Source organism: Bos taurus, chromosome 17 (assembly GCF_002263795.3).
Source record: "Bos taurus isolate L1 Dominette 01449 registration number 42190680 breed Hereford chromosome 17, ARS-UCD2.0, whole genome shotgun sequence".
In the NCBI taxonomy this organism is placed as follows: domain Eukaryota; kingdom Metazoa; phylum Chordata; class Mammalia; order Artiodactyla; family Bovidae; genus Bos; species Bos taurus.
In genome coordinates, this window is record NC_037344.1 from 13,102,383 (window position 1) to 13,120,566 (window position 18,184).

At 43.2% G+C, this 18,184-nt stretch overlaps 1 protein-coding gene and 1 long non-coding RNA gene across 5 annotated transcripts in view; one reads left to right on the forward strand and one right to left on the reverse strand.

Moving 5' to 3' along the window:
* Positions 1–1,934: 1,934 nt before the first annotated feature.
* Positions 1,935–7,711, reverse strand: LOC100847839 (uncharacterized). Its single transcript, XR_139535.6, has 4 exons — positions 7,605–7,711; positions 3,255–3,410; positions 2,835–2,980; positions 1,935–2,200 (listed from the first exon to the last, which is right to left on the reverse strand). It is a non-coding gene; the product is annotated as an uncharacterized lncRNA (long non-coding RNA).
* OTUD4 (OTU deubiquitinase 4) overlaps positions 7,300–18,184 on the forward strand; it is a 42,390-nt gene continuing 31,505 nt past the window's right edge. The window contains 3 exon segments of one of the 4 annotated variants that reach the window (NM_001243311.1): positions 7,300–7,420; positions 11,848–11,931; positions 14,409–14,459. In NM_001243311.1, the coding sequence (NP_001230240.1) occupies positions 7,334–7,420; positions 11,848–11,931; positions 14,409–14,459 (222 nt within the window). In that variant the 5' untranslated portion in view covers positions 7,300–7,333. 4 annotated transcript variants of the gene reach the window in all.

The following is an 18,184-nucleotide window of genomic DNA, read 5'->3' on the forward strand; positions in this document are numbered from 1 at the left end:
GAGGATGAGATGGCTGGATGGCATCACTGACTCGATGGACGTGAGTCTGGGTGAACTCTGGGAGTTGGTGATGGACAGGGAGGCCTGGCGTGCTGCGATTCATGGGGTTGCAAAGAGTCGGACACGACTGAGCGACTGAACTAACTAACTCTCCCTTTAATACCATTGATCTGTTGTTTTTCAGAATTTCTCTGGGTGATTGTGATCAACACATAGACCCACACACATAGTTAAGAGGCTCGATAGTATTCTAATTGTGCATATTAAAATGTAGTCAATTTTCTATTAACATTTAGATTATCTTCAATTCTTTGTTTATAAAGAAAAATATGTACAACTAGACACACAGTCTTGGCAAAATACTTAGGTCTCAACTACAGGTTCAAGAATTACACATTTTCTTTTCTTTAAAAAAATTTATTTATTTGGCTGTACCCACCTTAATTGAGGCACTCGGGATCTTTGATCTTTATTGCAGCATGTGTGATTTTTAGTTGTGGCATGTGAGATCTAGTTCCCTGACCAGGGATTGAACCCAAGCCCTCTGCATTGGGAGCATGGAACCACTGGACCACCAGAGAAATCCCTACACTTTCATTTGAAATGTTTTTCTCATTGAGAGATTTATTGGAAACACAGGAAAATATTTAATGACTATTCATTAAACTGCTGATCTGAATATATAAAAGCGAATACACTCTTAGACACGTGGGAAATACAAAATAATCATAAATTCTGCAAGCCTACAAAGACTTTACAATCCCACACTGGGAGATATAGTAAATTCCTTGTAAGGTGACTTTGTAAATTTGCTTGGGTCAGAGTGAGAATTGAGAAGTGGTAGTGAAAGGAGGGCCTTCCCAGGTGGTACAGTGGTGAAGAATCCACCTGCCAATTCAGGAGACACAAGAGACTCAAGTACGATCCCTGGGTGGGGAAGATCCCCTGGAGGAGGGCATGGCAACCCATTCCAGTATCCTTGCCTAGAGAATCCCATGGACAGAGGAGCCTGGCAGCTACTGTCCGTGGAGTCACAGAGAGTCAGACACGACTAATCGAGCACGCTATGAGATGAGTTAGAGGTAAAAGCCTGAAAATAGGTGGGGTTTATTTACAGAGATGATGGATTCTGACTAGCTGTTTGTACAAGAGCCTCAGTCTATGTGAGGTTTTTTGTCTTTCCAACTTGAGCATAGCAATGTGCTGACCTCATAAGGAAGTGACAGCTGCTGAGAGAAACTAAACCATAGTTTGACTCCTCCAATCACACTGGGAATAGGGTGTCAGGACTACAGTCTGAGCTCTGGGGTTTAGAACTGACTCAGTTCATTCTGTTTCACAATGAGGAGGTAGCCAACAGTGGCAACGCGGCAGCTGAAGGCGAATGTGGGTTGGTGATGAAGAAATAACATCAGAAAACCTTTTTGGAAGTCCTTTAACATTTGGGATTCCCAAATTTTCAGAAAAAGAAAAAATTTCGAGCTTTCTAGGAAAAAAAAAATGTTCTGTGCAACTAAGGAAGTAACTCTTGTAAATTAAATTCTATTTGGCCCCAAATAGCTCAGCTGGTAAAGAATCTGCCTGCAATGCAGGAGACCTTGGGTTCAATTCCTGGGTCAGGAAGATTCACTGGAGAAGGGATAGGCTACCCACTCCAGTATTCTTGGGCTTCCCTGGTGGTTCAGCTGGTAAAGAATCGCCTGCAATATGGGAAACCTGGGTTTGATCCCTGGGTTGGGAAGATCCCCTGGAGAAGAAAAGGCTACCCACTCCCGTATTCTGGCCTGGAGAATTCCATGAACTGTATAGTCCATGGGGTCACAAAGAGTTGGACACGACTAAGCAACTTTCACTCACCATTATTTAATATTGAAAGAAAAATATGCCAGGATACATAGACTAAGTAGTTGTAACAAGAACAACAACAAAAAATGCTTGGTTAAGTAAGTTTATTTTTCTCTCATAAAACAGTCCACGCCTTCCGGCCTTGAAGCATTGAGGGACTCTGTTTTCTTTCAACTTCTTCATCTGTTCTCTTAAGAGTATTGTCTTTGTAGTTAGTATTGGCTTTGTTTCAACCATGTTTTCAAATGAGCAGAAGGAAAGCAGGAAAGACTGTCGAGGGCAGGAGGCTTCATCTTTAAGGAAATGAACTAGAAGTTAAGAGCTTCGCTGGTGGCTCAGATGGTAAAGAATCTGCCTGCAATGCAGAAGACCAGAGTTCAGTCCCTGGGTCAGGAAGATAACCCCGGAGAAGCGAATGGCTACCCACTCTGGTATTCTTGTCTAGAGAATCCCATGGACAGAGGAGCCTGGCGGGCTACAAATACATGGGGTCACAAACATGCTCAGACATGACTGAGCAACTAACACAAATAGACTGAAAGTTAAACTCATCTATTCTGTTCGCATCTCACTGGCCTACATTAGTGACATGGTCACATTTAATTCCAAGATAGGAAATATGTGCATGACCATGCAGGTAATATTCAGGAGCAATAAAGTATAAACTGGAGGACAGTTAGTAGTCTAGCATATAGAGTCTGAGAGAAATAGTTCTTTCTTTGAAAACAGGTTTTTTGTAGGATTTAATTACTTGATTTTTTATAGAAAACAAACCAAAATGTTATGTGGCAATAAAGCTCAGACGTTCTTAGGATTTTGTAATTTTGTAAAGGATTTTATGAATTAGGAAAAAAAAATCTGTTTACTGGCAACTTTGCTTAGCACAAAAGATATTAAATTAGTGATTATTTTCATGAATTATTGACATATATTCTATGTCTACCTAGTAAAGGGGCTTCCCAAGGTGGCTCAGTGGGTAAAGAATCTACCTGCAATGTGTTTGACCCCTGGGTTGGGAAGATCTCCTGGAGAAGGGAATGGCAACCCATTCCAGGATTCTTGCTGGGAAGTCCAATGAACAGAGGAGCCCGGCGAGCTACAGTCCATGGGGTCACAACTGAAGTGACATACACACCTAGGAAAGAGAAACAGTGGAGTGTTATGTTTGTCTTATTTACTTTTGGAACCTTATTCCAACGTTTAGGAGCTTAACACAAGAAAAAAGCATCAACTCACATAGCTTGTGAGATCAAGAATCTTAGAATTAAGCAGCTTAGCCCTGGGGAATTCCCCGGTGGCCCAGTGGTTAGGGCTCTGTGCCTTTCACTGGCAGGGCTTGGGTTGCATCCTTGGTAGGGGTGGGGGGCGGGGCGCGGGGGTTGAATTCAAAGAAAAAAATAATCTCAGACCTTGGCTGGATGAGGGGTTTCTCATGGAGTTGCAGTCATCTGAAAGCTTGATTTGGTTGGAGGACTCACTTCAAAGCTGACTTATGTGGCTGTTGGCTGAGGCTCCATTTCCCCACCAGGAGACGTCTAAGTTTTCCCCATAGCAACCAGCTTTCACTAGAGTGAGTCACCCACAAAAGAGGAAATATAAGAGAACAACCAAAAACATCTCTTATAACCTGATCTCAGCAGCAATATATTAAATTTGTACAATTTGCTCTATTCTATTGATCACAGAGACCAATCCTGCTATAAAGTGGAGGCAACTACACAGGAGAGTGAATACAGGAGGCAGGGATCACTGGGGGCCATCTTTGAGAATGCCTACGGTAAATGAATACTGGAGAATGCCTACTTGGAGAAGGAAACGTCAACCCACTGAAGCATTCTTACCTGGGAAATACCATGGACAAAGGAGCCTGGTGGGCTATAGTCTATGGGGTCACAGAATTGGACACAACTGAGTGACCAAACACCACCACCATAACACCTAACTTTTTATTGGAAAAAAAGCTGCACAAAATCTATCATTTTTAAAACAAAAATGATTATTAGCTCCAAAGTTTGTCAGAGCAAGCAGACTTGAGGTATTTAACTGTGTACAAGAAAAACAGTTGACACATTTGCCTGGGATGACTAATTTCGTTAACTTCTCAGGAGCGTTGAATCCTTCAGATTATATTTGATTAAAATGTCTGCTCTTCACTTTTGCTGATCAGAAACGGCTTCCTCAGAGCGAACATGGTCAGTCAGATGTAGTTTTTGGAAAACTTTCAGAGGTTAAGGTTAGCAAGTGAATTTCTATAAGCATTGGTTCAGTTTAAAGTCACAGGATCCTTTAATGTTGTCTAAACAGGGAGCTATATTTGGGGATTTGGCATACAGAGGGTCTGTCTTGGATCAGGTCTCAAAATACCTAAAGGATTTCCTTAAACAGGCCCCTGGTCAGATACAACAGGTGTTTTACTTCTAATTTTGGAAGCAGAAGCAGGCAGTTTAGAGTGAGGCTGATCTGCACTCATTTAGCAGGAATGAGGATAATAAGTAATTTTGTCAGGACATCAAGTGTAGAGATGACTGGAAATGTGTTATTCTTCTAGTACTCTGATAACAAACCACATTTTTATAAGATTACATAGAATGGTGATGAATTCTGATTAGAGCCTCTGTTTTCTTAGTATTTAATGATTCGTTTAAAAAATACTCTAAGTCAACTGTAGTGTCAACTAGAGTACTTATTTAAATGATTGTATTCATTTATTTGTACAATTGTGAGTGAATTACATTTTTGTAAATGGAAAATAAAGACATGGTAGTGTTAATGATGTATTTGGTTTCCTTTTCAAAGTGTTTCAAAGGAATCTGGAGGCTTTAAAAAATAGTGATATTCCATTAAAAAAATGTATGTATGTAAGCACATTCAAATAAGATTAAAATATAGATAAAGCTTAAGATAGAAAATATGCTTGAAACAGTATTAGCCACTCAAAATGGAATTATTGCACATATAAAAGGTGAGCAAAGCTTTTTAATGACTTCTAAAAATTAATGTAATCACGAACAATGTAGTCATAAACATTTCAATTACAAATAAGGCTTGATAAATTTTCAAACGTGAGGCCCCTGGAAATATGTTTCTAATATGTTCTCAAGATAATTAGCAATGCAGTTGTCTAGCATGCTAGACACAGTAGATTTTCCAAATACCTATTGATTTGGAGATTAGCTTCAGAACTCTTAATTCTAAATTACATAAATGTTAGGAAAGGCATGGTTTTCTTTTGGCATATATGAAAGTCTGTTGCTTATTAATACTACAGAATCTACTCATTTTAAGAATTCGATATTTAAGCTATTGTTTAGATATTACTTTACTTTCCATTCCTCTGTGGGTTTAAAAGGCAAGTCATATTTATAAAAAGAAAATGCCATATTGTAAGTAGTGGCAAAACCGGGCAGTTCTTTTTGAGTGGAATGAGTGCAATCATATATTTTAAATTATATATTTTTGAAGAAGGAAAAGCAACAGGTTTGATTTGAAACTAGATTTTTCTAAAAGGGATTCTGAAGTGTATTTCTCTACAAAATGTACAAAATTCAATAGTGGGACAAGAAAATTCATTTAGGTCAGAATCCTTTTTTTGCTTTCTCTAAAAACAGCACCATTGGATATTTGAATCTTTAAACCTTAAGAGATCAAATCTAAACGTTCCAAGGAGAGTGAACACACGAGTCACTGTTTGCACCAAGTACTGAAAACAGATTTCTCAAATAGAATTTTCAGTAATTTGCACTGGACTCTCACCATCTGGCCTGCCTTGCCCCCCTATTCCAAAGAGTCTGTTTGACCACATGTCTAAATCTACAGTAACTAACTCGTCAGTCTCCCCAGCCCCACCCTGCTGCACCATGGCTTCAAGAGTAGATTTTATGATTAACCGTGTATTTAAAAGACTGGGATACCAGATGCTGTTGTACTTGAATAAAAATAAAATTCTGGTGTCACAAAAACAAGCTGGATAAATTCTAGGTTGTAAAGGCATACAATGTCATTCAACTTCGCAGGGTGGGAAGTTGAACAGGAATCCTCCAGCAAACACCGCTGGAACCCAGGGCACGTCCAGCACGCTATCAAACAATTACAAGATGGTTTTTTAAAAAGGGAAAAAAAAAAAAATCTTAAGTTTTTCCGACTAGTGACACCCCTTTGTGCTGGGGTGGGCAGCTATAGTGGCAGGGTGAACCAAAATGTCTGTGGCAAAGACATCATCTTGCTATATACCGCCAGAGCTGTACTTCTAGTCTTGAATAGGAATCAGCAGTCCACGGCTGATTTATGGACAGCCTGTATCGCCCCGCACGATGCGAGTTCCAGGAGCCTTCGCCAATTAGGTCTATTTTCTGCTTAAGCCGTTAAAGCCACCTCCATGGAAACGTCAGGGGAAGAGGCCGCGGAGGGGGTGGGGGGGTGGGGGAGGGGAGCAGACAGGTGCGCCCTCTGTTTGGAAATACACAAAGGGCCGACCCAGCGGCCTCCGTGTCCCTGGCAACTCCACGCATGCAGGGCGCGCGCACATCCCGCAGGCCCGCGGCGCAGAGGGCGGGCGGCCGGCCGGGCGGGGCGGCGCGCGCAGGTCTCCGCGCGTCTGCAGGCGGAGACCCTCGGCCTGCTGGAGGACGCGCGGTGCCCGGGAAGCGTGAAGCCGGCTCCGGGTGGCGGCGGCGGCGGCCGCGCTGTAGGGACTTGTAGTCCGCGCGCCTCCCGGGCGCCTCCCCCCACCGCGTAGGCCGGCCGCGCGTCCCCGCCCGCCGCAGGCCGACTTCCTGCCGCTGCCCAAACTACACCTCCCGCCGTCCTCTCCGCGGTCGGGGCCGAAAGCGAAAACACATTCTGGGCAGCGAGGGTGCTGCCCTCCCGCCGGGCGCCCCCGCCCACTCCCCGCCCCTCCGGCGCCCTCCTGCGAGGTGGGGAGACGATCAGGCCGCGCCTTTCTCTCTCGGCTTCTTCGGCTCCCGGTGTGGGGCCCGCAGGCCTCGCTTTCACCAAGAGTCTCGGCCGGCGCGTTCGGGTTGCGGGGATTTCCTCGCTTCCGCCGGGTCTGGCGAGGAAACTTGTGTGTGTGGGGGGGGCGGGACCCCGGGGTCCCAGTGGCTGAGCCGGGCGGCGAGGCCCGCGTCAAGTGACTGCTCGCTTGCGGGTTTTGGTGAATTCCCCGCCTCGTTTCCCCCGGGCGCGTGGCCCCGCGGGAGGCGGCCGCGTGCGCCCGGCCATGCACTAGGCAGGGCTCCCTATGCTCGCGGACCGCCGCCTCGGGCCGCCGCCGCCTGCCGCCGCCCGCCCAGCGCAAGCCCGAGCCCGAGCCCGAGCCCCAGCCGCTGCCCGCCCCCGGCCGGGGCGTCCAGGAGCCGGCGGCGCGGCCATGTGGGGCTAGCCCGCTCCGCGCCGGGCCTGCTGCGCGACCGGCAACATGGAGGCGGCCGTCGGCGTCCCCGACGGCGGCGACCGGGGCGGCGCGGCGCCCCGCGAGGACGCGACGCCCATGGACGCCTATCTGCGGACCTTGGGCTTGTATCGGAAACTGGTCGCCAAGGACGGGTCGTGCTTGTTCCGAGCCGTGGCGGAGCAGGTAACGGGGCGGGGGCCGGAGGGGACGATCGGCGGGGGCCCGGGTGGGAAGCGGCGGGCGGGCTGTCCCTCTTCCCCCCCAAACCCGGGCTGCGCGTGGCCCCGCAGGCGTCACAGCGGCCCATTGTCGCCCCGGAACCGGACGCTGCCCTGGGACTGGGAGCTCCGAATCGAAACTTAAAAACCTGTAAATGATCTGGGTGTCGTCCTTCCTGGCGAAGAGGTAATGAGTTGAAGCTAGCCCGTGAGGCCTGCCGGAGAGTCTGCACCCTTGCTGGAGGGGTGGGAACTTGGCAAAATGCTGTTTTTCGCCTCCCCTTTTGGCTTTACAAGCACAGCGTTCACACCAGTACGCAGAATGTTGACTAGAGGAGGTGGTGCACCAGACTCAACTCGTGGGATCATGATTTTTTTTTTCCCCCCTGTTACTGGACTTTGGAGCGTGGGGAAGCCAAGCCCGCGGATGTCCGTCTGAGTCAGGAGTGGGGGAAATGTGCAGTTTGGGAAAACCAGACTTTAGAAAATGTAGAATGTTTGCACAGAATTGTCTGTAGATTTCACCTTATTTTAATGCCCTGCAAGGCACTGTAGGTGAGCTAAAAAAAAATAATTGACTTAGAGAAAGTGTTTTAAAGTTGGTAGTGGGAAGGAAGACTGTATCTGGGGTCCTTTAGGTCCTTGGCCGAATTCTTCCCCCTTACTGATTAAAAGCACTTTGTAACACAGTTCTTGGGAGGATGTTTCTGATTTATTTTTTTGGTAAGAGAGCTTATTCCCTATTATGTAACACTGTAGTCGGTAGGTGTGCAGCCACCCAGATCCATCCTGTATTGAAAAATAGCTGTTGAATTAGTTGGACATACGTTTCACATTACCGTCCTGGTGGGTATTTCCTACCGTTCCCAGTCTGCTTCCCTTTGGCCTAAGATCTACCCCTTCACTCTCCTGCCCGCCTTTGGAGTTTTTCTGTTTGTCTTTCTCTCACCTTTTTTAATGCTAAGTAGCTTTTGAAATTTCTTATTGTGAGTAAATGTTTTCCTAAACATCTATAGACCAGTCTATTCTTGTTTTTTTTCAAAGTCCAAAGACCAGCCACTTATTTTCCAAAGGCCCTAGTTTTCACATCAGCAGCATAAGATCTTTTTTTTTTTTTGGAAACTAGAAATTGGTGTAGCTGATCCAAACCTTTGCATTATGTGGCTGGCATTGTCATTCAAACATTCTTCGCAAAGCTCTCCAAACTGAGCTGTGTCTTTTCCAGTTCAATCGATTTCTCTTATTTTTAGAATTTTTAAAGATGTTCTAATGTTGCTTTGGGAGATGTTCATACAAACAGATCCCAGTCTTTACTATTAGTAGGTAAACAGTCTATCCCATTCGTGAGTTTTCCGGATCACCATCTGTCCTGCTTCGTCCGCCTCAGCCTCCTGAGTCTCCTCATCACCTCCAGAAGCAGAGGGAAGATGTGGAAGTGAATTCAATCCCTATTGAAACATATTATTGGCTCTAGCAAGAGTTTGGTAAGGAAAGAGGTGGAAGCAAATAGAAATACGAGAAGTGTAGTGCTTGTTTGGAGTTGGATTATCCACATCATAGTTTATATTGAAGCAGAAAGGTGTGGCTGGTTTCAGAACTACATACCATAGATAATTGGCAAACTTGATTGTATAGACTCTCTTTTTAAGTAGAAATGAACAATAATAGCTAGCTTGTTACACTAAGAGCTCATTGCTAACAGTAGTTAATGCATTTTATTATATCTCACTGTGATGGGATTTAAATTAGGCATGAGGGAATGTCCTTTCGGGAGGCTGACTTTTAGTATACTGAGCTTATAGAAAGTTTGCCACAGTGACTCTTGGGGCAAACTCTTTTCTTCAGTAGGCATGGACCACAGGTGTAGTCTTCATGGCCAAAGGTGGCGTGTGTGTTGGTGGTGCGGAGGGAAGTAACGGCATCCTCAGGCTACTCTTTAACGGTGTGCACAAAGGATTTACTTTTTGCCAACAATTTCTCCAGTAATATTAGAATAACTACCATTTCTACCAGGGAGTCGCAGTAAGTGATCTAAATGGCAGCCTTTGGCGGGAGAAATGTAGGGAGAAAGACTTGATTTAGCCAGAGTCTTCCCCTCCAAATTACCTGATTTAAATAACCCCTTCCCTTTTTACGCTTCTGGCCTAGGGCCTGCAGGAGGCCTGACCTGAATCAGCTCAGTGGCCCTGGAGCTAAAAATAGGGCCCTCTTAGAAGGCTTGGTGAAGCAGAGTGTCTCAGCCTTTCTCTGTGTTTATTATCTCTGTCTGCCCTAAGATTGGAAAGCCTCCTATTTCTAGGTTATTTTCATGTATATAATAATTTCCAAAGATATTTGTCATACCATTTGAATTCTTCCTGAGTGCCCTTGAACTTGCTTTTCAACAGTTGTGATTTAGCCTCCTTTCTCTTGACCTTGCTTTGCTCTATAAAGCCCCAGCACCCTGGGCACCTCGCACTGAGAATTTTGCTTCTGAGTAACGGGTTCAGATTTCATGTGCTAATGAAATGTTTGTTAAAAGAGAAAAAACATGCCTGTCATTGTGTTTGATGTAAAGTCATAAGCTTTATTCACTAATGTCTGCCACCTGTTGCTAGGTAAATGGCTATAAGACTAGCTTCACTCTGCAAATGGCAGAAATGCCCTATCGGATGACACTGGTTTACTCAGACTAATATGTTGATTGATAATAGCATCTAGCGTAGCTTCTGTGAAGGAAATGTTACTAAATGTCATTTGTTGAATGGGCAAAAAAATTGTGTGGTGGTGATTTTTGGATTTGGGTGTATAGTCCTTCCAGTACTGGAGGCTTAGAGTATATAAGGATGGATGCTTTTTTGTAGTTCCTAAAGACATCAGTGTTCGCATATTTGTTAAGCTGAAAGCCAGCTAGTATGCTGAAAACCAATGCACTGCTAACCTAAGTTAGTGCATCGTCAGAGTATCTGAATTGAATGTAAAGGGACCTGCTAGCTCTCCAGGCAGTTGCGCCTCTTGGTTCCGTGGATATAAATGAGCCTTGGCTGTTATCCAGAGAGACCTGTAACAGGTGCAACCGGAGCTTCCCTTTTCCTGAATTCTGTGCTCACCGTGAACATAAGGGACACTCAGTTGAAACTGTAACTCTTAAAGCTACTTTATAATAATAGAAATTCTCAAGAGCCCTGGATAGTAGTTTTGAGATGTTATTTTAAATGTCAGTTTTTTTCCCTCCTACTTTGACCTTGTAGGGTAGCAGGAACACCTTCGTTTGGGACACCTAGTAGTAGAAAACAATCTTAATCTCCTTTTTTTAGCATGGAAAAGTATTAGAGACTGGCCAAAGACTTCCCCTGGGGGCTCAGATGGTAAAGTGTCTGTCTACAATGCAGGAGACCCGGGTTCGATCCCTGGGTTGGGAAGATCCCCTGGAGAAGGAAATGGCAATCCACTCCAGGACTATTGCCTGGAAAATCCCATGGACAGAGGAGCCTGGTAGGCTACAGTCTGTGGGGTCGCAGAGAGTCGGACACGACTGAGAGACTTCACTCACTCACTCACTCACTCAAAGGGTTTCAAACCAAAGCTTTAGACTTTTATTAAGAGGCAAAATGCCAGTAAGTTATTCTTTGGTTGAACTAGTTGTTTAACAGAAGACAACAGAGGCTGCAAAGTGAGAGGGTGTGGTTCATCTTCGTAGTATGGCTTATTTCCGTTGGTGCTTTAAGATTTGGGGCAGAAGAGTGCGTTTAAAAGCCATTGGGATGATAACACACAGAAACACGATTGCATCCTCTGTGCTGCTCCCTGGATGTTCTTTCCAGAATCGTGTAAGCCTGACAGCTGAGGATTTAAGAATGAGTGCCTTAATTTTTCTCAAACCATGGTGGACTTACATTTATACATAAGGCAAGTAATTCAAAGTTACTGGGAAAAAGTAATTTCCCTATTACGGGCAGAAAGCCTCAAAGACTTATTTTTTTGTTGAAGTCACCTCTTCATTCTCTTTTCCAACAAGCCGAGGATGAAGCGGAGCACTGCGTAGCGGGGATTCTGTCAGCTCTGCTTTGTGACGAGCAAAGTAATAGTAGAGGGGTGGCCAGGAGAGGAAAGTGTAAGTTTACAAAAATTTCCCCAAAGGCATGGTCTCAGTGACCTAAAGGAGAAATGGTAACAAGCTCTCCCATCGAGTGACCTCTGGCTTAAGAAGTACTGTAGTTGGTATGTGGTATGTCAGCTCTCAGGTTAGTGGAAGAGGTGAGAGTGAATGCAGAGTTAGAAATGACAGAAAGGGAAATGGAGACTGACGTGTTGGTGGTGAGGTCACGTTGGGTGTGAAGGAAGGTGCTGGGTCATAGCTTCATAGCGTCTTCTAACGGAGGGCTTGAGAACGTGCTGCTCTTTCCTCCACAGGTGCTGCACTCCCAGTCTCGCCACGTTGAAGTCAGGATGGCCTGCATTCATTACCTTCGGGAGAACCGGGAGAAATTTGAAGAGGTGATTTATAATTTTAAACGTGTAATGGTGCCTTGACTTATAGGTACATGATAGCCGTTCTAGTGGTCTAGTGGGAATTTCACAGGTTGGATCTGATTGTAGGTTATGAAGATAAACCTTATAAAAACGAATTGCTTTTTTGAATTCAAATTCAAATCCATAGTCAGCTGTGATTCTTTTTTTTTTAAAGGCCATCGTGTGGTGTTCATTTATTCAGACATTTAGAAAGCTTCTGTGACAGATGGATCACAGAGCTGTGGAGGCTGGAAGGGTGACTTGGGCGGGACCTGAGCATATTACTAGTGAGCCTTGTCTGACATGATCAGGGAGGCTAACAGGTTTCCATGATTGGTGACCCCCTGTGAACTGTAAAAAATCGCAGACCTTGGAGTATAAGAAATATACTGAGCATAGCTAATGTTGAGCCTCTGATTTTATCAGGAGGTATTTATAGATTTTTAATTTACAGGGTTCATCATTATGAACCACATATCAGAACATTGTAATTATATAAATAATGATTAGTAGTTAATAGAATGTAGTATAGTTAATTAGTACTTAACAGAATATCTTATCAACTGACTGTGATTTTCTTAGTAGTATGTAGTAGGCTGTGTTTTAAATAGATGCCACGGTGACCTATTTTCACTTTACATTGAAAGCCTTGTAAGATTTACTGGTTATTGATTTTATGACGTAGAATTATCATCTGACAATCTTTAGTGGTATTTTCTCTCCGTTGACTGCCAAAAGAACATTGACACTTGGCAAGTAACTCAATTCTAAGACTTAATAGATAAATAGTGTTTAAAGGTGCTCTTGGGTTGGAATTCCTATTTGTAAGCAAAATTTTATTACTGGTGACATTTTTCTGGATGCCGTGTTGTAAGATGAACGGTAATATATTCCAGGAAGGAGAGTTACCTGCTTGATCAGAAGATTTGAAAACTTGTCTTATTTTAAAAGGCTGGTGATGTGGAGGCTAGATAAGACAGTATTGATAGATACGGTGGAGAGGAATAGGGTAGAGAGGTGGTCTTCAACTATTTGAAGAAACTACAAGTGAACTAGTTAACATTGGCTCCAGAGGGGAAAGCTCTGTTGACAGTAGTAGAAATGGCCAGCATTTGTGTCAGCAGGCATTGAGTGCTTTGCATATATTTATTCAGCTCTTACAGTCTTAGGCGGTATGATCAGAGGGGGAAAGTTCTGAGGGGGAAAGTTTCACTTTCTTTACAGTGAATGCCTCTACCAGTTTCTATTGACCAGAAGTGGAAAAGACTGTCTAGGGTCGAGGGGTGTGCCTTTTTGTTGAAAATGTTTAGTCAGGGCCTAGGTAAGTACTTTCTGATTATTAAGAAGAATCAGTTGGATGCAGGCTTGTGTCAGACCACAGCTTACTTCAGTCTCTTGCAGCTTTAAATGGTTCTGTGGGGTTGTTTTATTTTTTTTTAAATTCTATAAACAATAAACTAATACAGAACAGTAGCCTCTGGTGGAATATTTCAAATATGTGGCTGTTTTAGTGCAAGTATGTATTTAAACTTAGGATACTTTTGGAAATTAGAGTATATCATCTATAAAAGAATTAATCTCTGTCTTAAAAAAAGGGCATTTAAAAGATTTTTATAGACCAAGCAGTATATTTTAATGTTTTTAAGTATACTACTTTGCTAAATTAACCAAGACTTTAATTGAAATAAAACTGAAATTGGTGTTTCAGATGAATGTCTTTTAGAGCTTTCTCAATTAAATTAGTGCAACTGCTATGAGAAAAGCAAAAAATGTAATCATATAGCTTAATTCAAATCAGATTTTTTGTGTGGTGTTTTTGTTAAAATAACAATGAGACAAGCTGGATTAGAAAAATATTGTTGATTCCTCAAAGTATCTTTAGCATTATTAGTTCTTATCTTTGTTTTTAGGATAATTGATCTAAGAGACAATGATTATTCACATCTGTTAGGAAACTAATATTTCTTAGCTCCTGCATCTGTCTTTAGCTCTCTTCTAAGCATTGGCCATTGCCCAGTTAGTCTTTGAGTGCTGCTGTGATCATGTAAGTTCTCTGTTGATGTCACGGGCGTGACCTTGCACCCCCCTCCCTCTGTCTGAGGGGCCTGCCTCTGCTCTGGTACAGGCAGGAGTGCTCCCCCCACGGCGCGGCCCGCTCTTGCTGTGCAGGCGATTCCTCCCCACTGCCGCCGCCTCCCAGGGTGCCGCCCACCCTCCAGACCCTGTCCAGGAAGTGGTTCCCGGCAGTGTTTCCTCCTTTAAATTCTGCTGTATCTTTATGATGTTTTCTTAATATTTTGTACATATTTTCATATTTAGATTTTTTTCTGTGTGTTTGTGTGTGTGTGTATATATATATTACTATTACTGTTGTAGCCAAGGTTTTTGTAAAAATTCAGTAATTCACAGTGAAGAAATTAACTTTTGGTGGATTTCTAATAGGCCTTTTTCCCTTTTTGCAGTTTATAGAAGGGTCATTTGAAGAATATTTAAAACGTTTGGAAAATCCACAGGTATGTAGTAATCTTGTAATATATTTGTTTTTTTTTAATATATTAATAATGTATTCCAAATTCATTACAGTGTGAGATTAGCATTACAGTGTATGGAGGAGTTCCTGCTTTAGGTGCCTGTGTAATTGGAAGACAGCGGGTGCTGTGCACCTTGTCGTGAGCGTTGCCTCAGTCGGCACAGTCATGCTTTCTTGATCTTGATCTTTCTTTCGTGATGGCCCGCGAATGTAGTATAAAAGACCTGAAATGACACTGCCGAGGATTTCCAGAGTGTGGTGCTGGTGTGTGTGTCGGGCTTGGTGGACAGGGCGGTGTTTGATTGCTTCCTTATTAGGCAGCTGACGAGACAGGTTGCATCCATTCCCCTTAACGTGGTCACATGAGACGTAGGAAGAGGCTGTTGAGGGTTGAAGGACAGCGCCCCCCCACCGACTCCCCCAGCCAGCACTTTCTCAGTCACTTGGAAATTAAGAGAATTTTTCTGTTTGCTATTTTCTCCTCATGCTCTTTGTGTAAAAATCCAAATGTTAACAGAAGGCCATGTAGAATGTTCCCTCATCCCCAGCGATAATCACTGTTAGATTTAAAATGACAACAAAGAAGAGGCCAAGAGGAGTCAAATAGGGAGGAAAGGGTATACTAACAGGGGTAAGGTGTTTGATCATTGTGTGGGGTCTCTCCCATTCCCCGACTCTAATTTGAGTGCTTGTTGTGGGCTAGGAAGGGCCAGGCCCCGGGGATGCAGAAGTCACTGGGCTTTGGGTGCTGTTCTCAGGCGTGTCCCTGCAGTAGGGAAGGGTGTCTAGTACCAGTGAGAAGGCGCGTGTGTCCTGAGAAGTATAGGCATGATGCTGCAGTTGCTGCTGTTCCGTCACTTCAGTCATCATCTGGCTTTGTGTGACCCTGTGGACTGTAAGCCCGCTAGTCTCCTCTGTCCGTGGGATTTCCCAGTCAGGAACACTGGAGTGGGGTGCCATTCTCCTCTCCAGGGGATCTTCTTGACCCAGGGATTGAACCTGAGTCTCCTGCATTGGCAGGTGGATTCTTTACCACTCTGCCACCTGGGAAGCCTGTGTCACAGATAGAAAAGATTAAACACTGGAATGTTAACAGTTCTCGCCGGCTGTACCTGGTGATTTTTATTTCCTTTGTAGAAGATGAAGGGAAGGACAAAGAACATTTATTAATTTTTAGTCAGAAAAAAGCCCACAATATCATTTTACGGTGGTCTTTGTGAGCAGTTCTGGCTCTTGGGCTGAGAAAGGGTAGAAGAGACATCCCAGAGAGAAGGGGACAGGGAGGGGAGTGAGGCGGTGGAAGGGGACTGGAGACTGATTCGGGGCCCTGCAGGGGAGGGGGTGGCAGGTGCTGCCGTGTTGAGCGCCTGGGAACAGCTGTCTCCTTCCCAGGGTGCTGGCCGGCCAGGTGTGTCACTCCCAGGACACTCCCCTCCCCACGCTGGGCAGGCCTTCTCCAGATGTTGCAGGTATCTTCCAAACAGAACAAGTGTTTGTTCTTATTAGTGATAAATATTTCTGTCCGTTTCTCTTTCTCCCCGATACATGGAATGTATGAAAGGAAAAGAGAAACGTAGTCAACTGATAAGCTCCATTGCCTCACCCAGTTCTCAGAGAAAGAGAACTTCCTCCTTTTTTCTTAAAAGTATCAATGGAGCATTTTGAAAAATGCCTCAAAAAGAATATATTTTTGTCAGCTTTACAGAGGTAAAATGGACATGTAATAGGTGTTTTAAGTTTATGATTTGATGAACTCTGACAGATGCATACAGCTGTGTGATCTCCACCACAGACACCACACAGGGCGGTTCCGTCACTCCAGAAGTCTCTCAGACCTTTTGGAGTAGAGACCCCTTACACCCACCCATGTGCGAAGTTTTGCCTTTTCGAGCCTCGAACAAATAGAATGGTATAGTTTGTAGTCTTAGGTGTCTGGCTTCTTTGACTTGACGTAATGGACGCATTTTGAGATTGATCTGTGTTGTACTTTGTGTGATAGTTCATTTTTATTGCTGAGTGGCCATTCATTGGATGGATGTACTGCAACTTGTTTTAGCAATTTACAAGTTGATGGATACATGATTTCTTCCCAGTTTGCTGCTGTTATTAAAGCTGCTAAGACTATTTGGTTGCAAGTCTTTCTATGGGCATATGTTTTCTTTTCTCTTAATTAATATTGTTAATATCATTGAGAGTGGAATCCCTGGGTCATATGGTAAATGCATGTTTAACTTAATGAGAAATTGCTAATCTGTTTTCCAAAGTGGCTGTGCCGCTTTGCTTTGTCATTAGCAATAAGTGAGAATTCCAGCTGCTCTGCATCTTCATCAACACTCAGTATCGTCAGCCTTTTAAAATTGAGCTGTGGCTACGCAGTTAGTGGCTGTGTGGTGGTATCTCGTGATCTTAACTTGCATTTCTCTAGTAATGTTGAGAAACTTTTCATGTGCTTATTTGCCATCCGTATGTCTTTGTTGGTGAAATGTCTTGCTCATAGATTCTGTCCTTTATTATTTTGTTTTTGTTGAATTATAAGAGTATTTTATACCGAGTATAATAAATACTGTACTGGATATATATTTTCCAGTACTTTCTTCCTATTTGTATCTTGTCTTTAGTGTTCTTAATAGTGTCTTTTGAGGAACAAAAGTTTGCTTTTGATGACTATCTAAGAACATTTAATTAGTGTTTTTGATACAGTATGGTTCTTTACAACATTAAAAATAGATTTTGTAGAAATGCTGTGCTCTTACCCACAATGACAAAGTAGACTAACCATAGAGTGTTGTGTAAGTAAAATTATAGCGTTCAGGTAGAAGACAGAACATAAATTAAAAAAAAAAATCAAAATTGTTAGAGAAGGCAAGCTATAATGGCCATTGTCTACTTAACCAGACTACAACAGAATTTATTCTGAAGATTAAGTAGTTACAAAATTGTGCCTTATTTGAGATGTAGTGTCTTGTTGACACCAGAAGTGATGCAATGCATTCCGCACAGAATGGAACAGCTTGGGTTTATGATCTCAGCAGATGGTTTCAGGGAAGGATCTCCTCTGTACCAGAAGGTATTGCTTGTGGAGTTTATGAGAGGCTGTGATTGTTAGGCAGAGGCTATTTTAATAAATCTGTTGTAATGTATGGCACCTATTTCATTTTGAAAAACAAAGCCAACTTTAAAGATTTATTGAAGTGCAAAGTCTGTGGGGAAAGATGATCCTCTTCTGAGAGGATTTCAAACCATCATCCCAAATCCTTTTCTTATCTCAAATCTCTCTTCTTTGAAGGTGAAAGTGCCAGCGTTCACTTACTATAGTTCTTATTTTTAGTAACTCTTGATATTAAGTCTTTACTAATTTCACAGGTGGTTTAGGAATACGTTCTCATGGTCAAAGATTTACTACAGAATGAAGAGTGAAAATCCTTACTTTTCCAGTCATCTTTAAATTCCTGTCTCCACTGTCTCTAGTTCTCTTTCTGTGTGTATGTGTCTATATATATTTATTTTGTTGTACACAATAGGATTATTTTACTGACTTACTTTTTCCACTTAATAGCCTGGAGTGATCTTTTGAGGTCATTTCATAGGAATATAGCTCATTCTTTTTGGTGATTGCATGGTATTTCCATACATAGTTTGGGTGAATGATAAATTATTTAATTCTTCCTTATCTGTTAGTGGAATCTTGGGGCTATCTTAAAAAAAATT